This window comes from Euphorbia lathyris, chromosome 4 (assembly GCF_963576675.1).
Source record: "Euphorbia lathyris chromosome 4, ddEupLath1.1, whole genome shotgun sequence".
NCBI lineage: Eukaryota > Viridiplantae > Streptophyta > Magnoliopsida > Malpighiales > Euphorbiaceae > Euphorbia > Euphorbia lathyris.
The window spans coordinates 36,227,147-36,235,323 of NC_088913.1; the positions used below are offsets into that span (position 1 = coordinate 36,227,147).

At 34.5% G+C, this 8,177-nt stretch overlaps 1 protein-coding gene across 1 annotated transcript; it reads right to left on the reverse strand.

The window, feature by feature from the left end:
* Positions 1-845: 845 nt before the first annotated feature.
* LOC136226445 (chloride channel protein CLC-c-like) lies at positions 846-6,153 on the reverse strand. Its single transcript, XM_066014932.1, has 7 exons — positions 5,753-6,153; positions 5,154-5,354; positions 4,749-4,926; positions 3,528-3,790; positions 2,682-2,951; positions 1,258-2,386; positions 846-1,150 (listed from the first exon to the last, which is right to left on the reverse strand). The coding sequence occupies exons 1-7, from the start codon at positions 5,926-5,928 to the stop codon at positions 1,061-1,063; spliced, it is 2,307 nt and encodes a 768-aa protein (XP_065871004.1). The 5' UTR covers positions 5,929-6,153; the 3' UTR covers positions 846-1,060.
* Positions 6,154-8,177: the final 2,024 nt, after the last annotated feature.

Consider the following 8,177-nt stretch of genomic DNA (forward strand, 5'->3'; position numbering starts at 1 on the left):
CTGTTTTCTAGCAGCCTCCTTCGATGGATTGGACGAAAATAAACATTGATGCTTCTGTCACGGGTTCTCCTGGTTCCGCGGGCTGCGGTGGAATTTTTCGGTCTCATTTTGGTTTGTTTCTTGGTTCCTATTGAAAAATCGTTTGCTTTCCTTGCTGAACTGTCTGCTGCGGTTCATGCTATTGACACGGCTTACAGTAGGGGGTGGCGGAGAATTTGGCTTGAAAGTGATTCAATGTACGTGGTGCAAATGCTGAAATCAAGATCGAAATCTGTCCCTTGGATGCTTAGACAGAAATGGTTCCGATGTCTATCTCAGGTTGAAGATATGAACTGTGTTTTTTCCCATATTTATCGTGAAGGAAATCATGTTGCCGACTTGCTTGCTAACTATGGTCAAATCTCTTCTGGTTACTCTTGGTGGAGTGATATTCCGGACCTCTATAGTTCGACTATTTTCATGACATTAGAGGTCGGGGTTTTTTTATCATTTTTCATGATTTTTTTACTATATTTTATTTTTCTCTTTCATTATTCTGTATTCGGAACTCTTTTCTATACTTTTTTAATAATATCGGTTCGGGGGCTTTGGGGTTCGGTTTGAAGGTGCCAGCATAACTGGGATGCCCTTATCTGACCCTTCCTCACTAACCAGCTTTCAATTAAAAAAATTTAATTTTAGTTCAGTTTTTAATTTTAGTTGTAGATCAATTCTCTTAGCCTAACCCAATTCAAACCCGGTGTAAATATAGTATGAAATAGACAAAACTTAAACAGAGTGTTCCTTCCCCCTCAAAGCTATAAAACCGAAAATCAACCATCCACTTCCCACAAAAAGATAAATAGTTTGGCAAAATGAATTATATATACTTATAATTTTATGTACATTAAAAATTATCTTCCAAACTCCCACAAATATTGTTGAGTAAATGTTAAAATTTTACATAATGGCTATGCTACATCTAAAATAACTCCATAATTGATCATGGCAACAATGGAGTAAAAGATGGTAGATTTTGCAATTGCTTCTTCTACCATTGCCTTGTCTCGCCTCACCTGCGTTACTTGTGGGGATCGATATGCGGATACAGTCCTAATATGTGCTCTGGCATAAAATCGTGCCGCGTTAGAATTCCAACAATTGGAGGCCTCTGCAGCAGTAGAGAACAAGAAATAAACAACAGCAGATTAATTTCCTGCATAAGTATTTCCATAGAGGAAAATGTATGGACATAAAGTATGTTGAAGAAAATCTTACCCCTGGTGTCTTTGGCACTACGCACAAATGTCTGAGTCCGAGTTCTCGGAAGAGAACAGCAGCTTTAGCAAGTGACATAGTTTCAACTACAGTGTATGGGGATGTATTAGTAATGGGATGGAGATCAACGTACATCTCCTTTTCCTCCTCTGTAATCTCCAAATCCTCCAACTTCACCCCCTTGCCCGACCCTGCCTTTGCGAAATCATGTGCTCTAAATCTCCTCAGAATGTTTGATCCAGACAACACTCTTTGCTTTGTAAATCTCTTTCCGCTAAGCAACACAAGCAAATGATACCTTAAAACAAGCCCACAGAGCTCTGAAGAATCTGAAAAGGGCGGCTCGTCGATCACAGGGAATCCGTTGTGACCTGTTATTTCCAAAGCATGTAATACATTCCCAACTTTTTCTACCCCTGAAAATGTGATTAATGGACCGGACACCGCATCACTTGCAACTAACTGCCTCATGTATGGTTCAGCATGAGCTTCCATATAAGGTAACCCTTTCATCTTCACTATTTGATCATAAACACCTTTATTGAAAACATCAGCTACAGTTTTTGAAATAAGGAGAACCATCATCATCAATGGAAGCATCAAGAGATCATTAGTAAGTTCCAGAAGTATGACACAGAGAGAAACCGTCATTCTCATGGTGCCTCCGAGGAAGGAGGCGGCTCCAAGGAGAGCAAAGAGACCCATATCAAGGTTGGAGAACCTATCTAGCAGGTTTCCAACAAGCCGACCGTAAGAGGCCCCAGCAAGAATGACAGGAATGAAAAGTCCAGCGGGAACAGCAATGCCATAAGTTATGATTCCAAGGAAGTAAACTGCAACAAAGAAAACCAGCAGGGTGGATATTTGGAATTTCTTTTCAGCGCTAGACATAAATAGGTTGCGTATAGCATCATCATTAGTGTTGAAAAAGAGGGAAGCAAGGTCATTGTAGTGGTTTGGGGGGCACTGGAAATTCTTGTAGTTCCCAGAGCGACCTTCGGTAGGACATCGCTCTGCCAGGTGAGGGGGGCAGGGAAGACATGGTGCGAGCCATGGAAGGCCAAATGAGAAAAATGAAGTCAAAATGGAAACTATGACGACAAGCAGGATTTTGAATAGAGGACCCTTCCTGTAAACCATTAAAATAAACAAATATCAGCAACACCAAAGCAAAAATGCATATTCAGCCAGCTTCTGGCATTTAAAATGATAATTTAGAGGCTAAATGAGTGCATGATTAAAACTTGGTATTGTCAAATTCTATAATGTAGTTAAGCCAATTACTTCAAATTATAACATCATGTGATACGATTCCATCTGCTAATTAGTTGAAAAGACATCTCAGTTATGAACAACAATTCAACAAATCAACAATAATGTGAAAATACTCTTCAGTTATGAAGAAAAAGAATCACAGAACATACTCATTAATGACGCTGTAAGTACGCAGGACCTTGTCGACAAGATAATTGTAGAGGCTCCCAAACACACCCCCTATAACTCCAAGCAATATAACTGCCACGAGATCTGGTGTGGTGTAATCAACCTTTGCCAAATCTACTTCAAACATGATCAGACCCCCTTGCCCAAATAGCCCACATCTTCCAGCCCGGCAGAATTCGACAAAACCTCTCAATACGACTGCTACTACAGCTGTTGTAAAGAAAGTCCTCCAAAGAAGAGCACTTCTCCACCTGAATATTATGAGAAAATGACTCACCTAAGGTTAGAACACAGGAAATCCTAAAAGCAATCCTCTTCCGTGTATCTCATGAATTTATAAATGAAGAGAAAATCACTTTTAACTGCAATGCGCAAAATTGCAACTTTCGTGACAAAACAGATGCATGCCATAACTTCTAGCAGCCATGTTATCTGTATAGCTCATATTTGCTATCTGATCAACATGACAACACCAAACCAATTTGTTGCAAGGAGACAAATCCAGACTTCTTCAGTATATCAGTTGGTTTGATAAATAGTACGCATGAAATTAAAATGCAATCAATGACTCGAAACAAATAGCCAAAAATTTCTTAAAATAAAATAAAAAAAATACAATTTTCAGAAGCCCACTTGGAGATATATTTTAGGTTTGGAAAATTTAAGCTAGATTAGAAATTTGTCTAATTATTATGTAGTCCTGAACCTAAGCTCTACAGTAAAATTACAAAGCAAGTATAATAGTTTGGTAATTAATCGGGCATAAGAAATTAATAGCTGCCACATAAATCAAAATGCAAAATGGGGAAGATGACAGAAAGATATACCATGAAGCAGCTTCTTCAAGGGCAAAGAGAACCCCACCAACAGGAGCACGAAAAGCAGCTGCTACACCGGCAGCAGCACCACAAGTAACCAAGTCTCGCCGATCTCGGTCATTTTTGAAAAATCTAAGCCATCTCCAGGTCAAACGATACTTGCGAGAACCACCCTGTCCAAGTAAAGCAGCAATACAAGCACCAGTGTGCACCATAGGTCCTTCCTTACCAACAACAAATCCAGCAGCAACCCCAAAAAGAGATCCAAAAATCTAAGGAGTTAAGAAGTTTATGTCAAATTATATTCCGGCTAAAACACAGTTATTCCTGGAAATTAGTGATCCATGGTCTTCTAAGATCCACATAAAAAAGCAAATACATTTATGCAAATCTATATTTCATTTCTCCTACTGCAATATTTAATTAAACTATCAGATTTTTTAGATATAGTTCAAAGGGGAACAAAGACATCAATTATAGCATGACAATCCAGACACATACTATGACGCAAAAAGAACAAATTTGATAAACTATGACAAAAGTAGAATATTTCCTTGATGCAGGAAATGCATAACAAGAAGAACATCATCACCAGACCTTCTCAGCGTAAGAGGAAGTAATAATTATTTTCTTTCTAAAGCTTGCTTTTGCTGCTTAAGGCAAAAGACAACAAGAGTAAGTAGGTTTTGGCAAAAAGAATATCAATTGATCATCATAGAACTACCAGAATTCCTCATTATTATATCAAAGGTGGTCTTTTGCCAAGTTGTTCCTCAAAATAACGTCTGAACCAGTTAAAGCAAGCACAAAAAACAAAGGTTGCATTAAACCAAAGCTAATGAGAAAAACTCTTGGAATGTTTGAATTTGAAGCAATTTACAGACACATACTCTTTTCTGAGAACCCCCAGTTAAACTGCACAGTGGTTTAATTTCCAAGCAGAGTCATAATTCATTTCTTATATCATCAATGCTAAGTGGTCATTAAATCATTCCGAAGAAAAAGAAACAATGCATGAGAGAGAGAATAGTAATGAGATAAATCCTGCAATTTCATTGGTTACCCAAAGTTATGACAAGAGTTGTAACTTGTGGACTCCAAGAAGTGAATGTAATATATCATGAATGTTCAATATTCCAAGTAATTTTCAGATCATTGGCACTGAAGCAACTTTACATGTTTCAATCAAGAGCATGTGGCTACATAAGCGTGCATAACTGAGTCTCTCACCTTGACAAAAAGAGTACTTGGAGCCAAAATAGAAGGAGCATCGACACCATTGAGGTATGCTTTAACCTCAGGAATGCCAGAGCCTGCAGCTGCAGGTGCAATATAGGCACAGAGAGCTGCAGCAGCAATAGCTAGAATCAAGTTGCAACCAGCGTAGAATGCAAATGCCAGATAATAACTGCACTGGAAAAAAATCTCATAGTTACAGAATTATGTTTTATTACAAGATATTTCTGAATTGTATCTTTTGGACCACAAATGTTAAAAAAAAAAACGTTATCACAAAAGCACAAGTTTTAGTGTTCAACAAAATTTTGCCTGACACTAATGCTAGGCAAATAGCTGCCTAAAGTGCACTACATATGGAATGGGCAGACAATGCAAAAGAGTTAAAAGTTAGCTTACTTGCTGTTAAGCATGAGACTATTAGTTAACAGAAGTTTGAAACCAGCTATGTTCTCCACACCAATGTTATTGGCAAAACCAACTACTCCGGTGCCCAACCCAATAAGGAGTGCAAGTGTCCACTTGAGGAATATGTACTGAAATATCTCAATCTTCCTTCTAGCCCTCCAATCTTGTTTAAAAAGTTCATTCTCAACAACCCTGGATAAAAGCATGGAAAGAAAAAGAGGTGAATTGTATATATAACTATCTTACAACATGTCTCATGATGAAAAAACACCTTGATTGAGATGTTATAGAAATGAATACACAAGCTTATTTAGAAACATCTGTTTTGAATGCCAAAGAAATTTACTTATGTTGGAGGATAAGCAACTATAGTGATCCAATTCTAGGTTAATCTTTACTAAGATCTTTATGAAGGATCCTTTTCCTACAAACTTCAATTGATTGAAGAATAACATTCACCCTCTCTCGTTTCGGAACATACATAAGAATTCATTTGAAATCCAATTCTAAATAACAGAGGACAATACATTCACAATTTCATAGCAGTAACAAATAAAAAAGGTAAAAACGAAAGAAAAAGAGAGAAATACTCGTAATCAAGACTCTCAATAGGGCAAATATTGGCTCCAACAATGGCAATCTGAGAAGTATTATTCTTCCTATTCCTGAGGAGTGGTTGTTGAATTGAATTGAAATCCTTATCATCTGTTGTTACTCCAAATGAACCCTCTCTCTCTATATCATTATCCGCCGCATTATGATCCATCTTCAACCTTGTGCTCTCTTATCCCTCTTCCAAACAATATGAATAAAAGATATGCAGTAAAGTATCCCTCTATCAAGTAGTCTCTGTGAATCGTTGTTCAATCTTATCTGAAATCCGCCTGAAAATGGAAAGAAAAAGAGAAATCTGTATAATAAAAGGAGAAGAATCACAAGGGAGCGGAGAGGAGGGAAAAAGGAAAGAGAATGAATGTGAATCACTGGCTGCTTTTTTGGTTTTCCTCGTATATTTATTATTTACAGTTATTTTTATTTATTTTTTAATTTTTTGTTGTCGTTGTCTCATTCATACACAAAACGACGACTCCTTTTCCCTTTCATTAACTTAACACGTGATTTGCAATTTTGCACTTGTTGCCTGCAATTACGGTTTTGCTTTTCTTCCGTTTCACAAATACATTTTCTTCTATTTTTTAATTTTATATTTTTAATAGTCTCACTTTTTTTTAATTGTAAGATAACCGACAAAGTCAACTAACATCAAAACAAATTTCTATCTATCTTAAGTCAATTTTCTATTTCCATGTTGACTATTCTAGAAAATTATAATATTTTTAGATAATATTTTTTAATTTTTACTCTTTTTCTAAATTATCTGTAACAAGGTTGATCTTAACTTCGATAAACATAGCTTAATTTAGTGGATAAAATTTATTTTAATTACGGATTATAAAAAAAATAAGCTACTTAATAAATCTGATTAAATAAATAATAAAATATACAAATAAATTTGATTTATATAATACTCCATCCGTTTCATATTACATGTCTTTTTAGAGAGTTGTATAGAAATTAAGGATATTGAAAAAAAGATACGATTGCCCCTTATTTATTGATTCCAATATTTATTTATTCTATAATAAGTTCATTATTCTAATTAATTTCTGTAAACCCGTATTTTATAACGGAAAAAAAGATGACTTGACATGTACTGATCATATAAAATGACATGTAATATGAAACAAAAAAGAATCTCTAAAAAGACATGTAATATGAAACGGATGTACTATTACTTTTTCATTATCAAATTTGTACTAATAAACTGACGAGGCTTGACTCTGTATATTGTATATTTGAAGTTATAATTCATGTTTATTTATAAATATAATAATACATATAAAAACCTCAACAATTAATTATTTAATATTAAAAAGATTTACGCTATCAAATATTGGAAAATAATTATAAAGGGAAAGATTATGTACTGATAGTGTAATATTGAAAAAGATCGCAGATCCCAATTTTGTGCAGGCCAAAAACAATTATTGAGAGAGTTTGATTTTTCAATAAATATACTTTCCGGCTCAAATTTTGATAATAGATACTACTAAAATATAAAAAAAAAATGGAATAATATTGATTAATATTGGCTGGAATGGTTTAAAGCAGGGGGTGGAACTATGGGTTGGACTAGAGGCTTTTTGACTTAGTTAGCATCGTAGGAGCAAAGAGAATAAATGAGTTAATGAGTTCTAATTATCTCTATATAATTAGTACTATATTAATACATTATTTATTTTCAATTAATAGTCCATCAATTAAGTAATAAAATAAAGTAAGAGTTATAAAAAGATGAAAAAACACAAAGCGAAGGAAATCCAAAAGTCACAAATAAACCTATATATAAAGCATGACAGATAGCATTTTATCATTATATTCATTGGTCATCGAAAATCAAAGTCATCATCAACCTTTATTTTTTTTTATTTATGTATTAGTTTTGTTCTTAATCATGTAACTTTTTTTTTATAATTTTGTTCTGATTTCATTAAGAGATTCGGATTTATTTAGGTGCGATTTCCATTGATAAACTGTATTAATAGCATTTTCTTCAAGAATTGTCAGAATTTAGACTTTGATATCTCCAATTGAAGAAATCTGATGGAAATAAAAGAGGTATGGACAGCTGAAATCGGGAAAAGCAAAATAGTAAAAAATTACAGAAAATCGTTATGTTTCCCAAGGTAATTATTCGATTTTTTTATATGTAATAATTAGTTTGTTCTCAATTCATGTTCCAATTGAAGAAATCTGATGGAAATAAAAGAGGCATTGACAGCTGAAATCCGAAAAAGCAAAAGAGTAAAAAATTACAGAAAATCGTTATGTTTCCCAAGGTAATTATTCGATTTTTTTATATGTAATAATTAGTTTGTTCTCAATTCATGTTTTGTCATGATTACTATTCTAAGTTTCTTTCTCATTTTTAGTGATGGATTCTATATCTATATC

What these genes read in the sequence shown, in the direction of transcription:
- LOC136226445 (XM_066014932.1), bottom strand. Translation starts at nt 5,928, where the DNA reads ATGGATCATAATGCGGCGGATAATGATATAGAGAGAGAGGGTTCATTT. An exon ending in CAAGTACTCTTTTTGTCAAG is followed by an intron (nt 3,791 to 4,748) that starts GTGAGAGACTCA and finishes TTAACTCCTTAG; the next exon opens with ATTTTTGGATCTCTTTTTGG. An exon ending in TAGTGCCAAAGACACCAGGG is followed by an intron (nt 1,151 to 1,257) that starts GTAAGATTTTCT and finishes CTACTGCTGCAG; the next exon opens with AGGCCTCCAATTGTTGGAAT.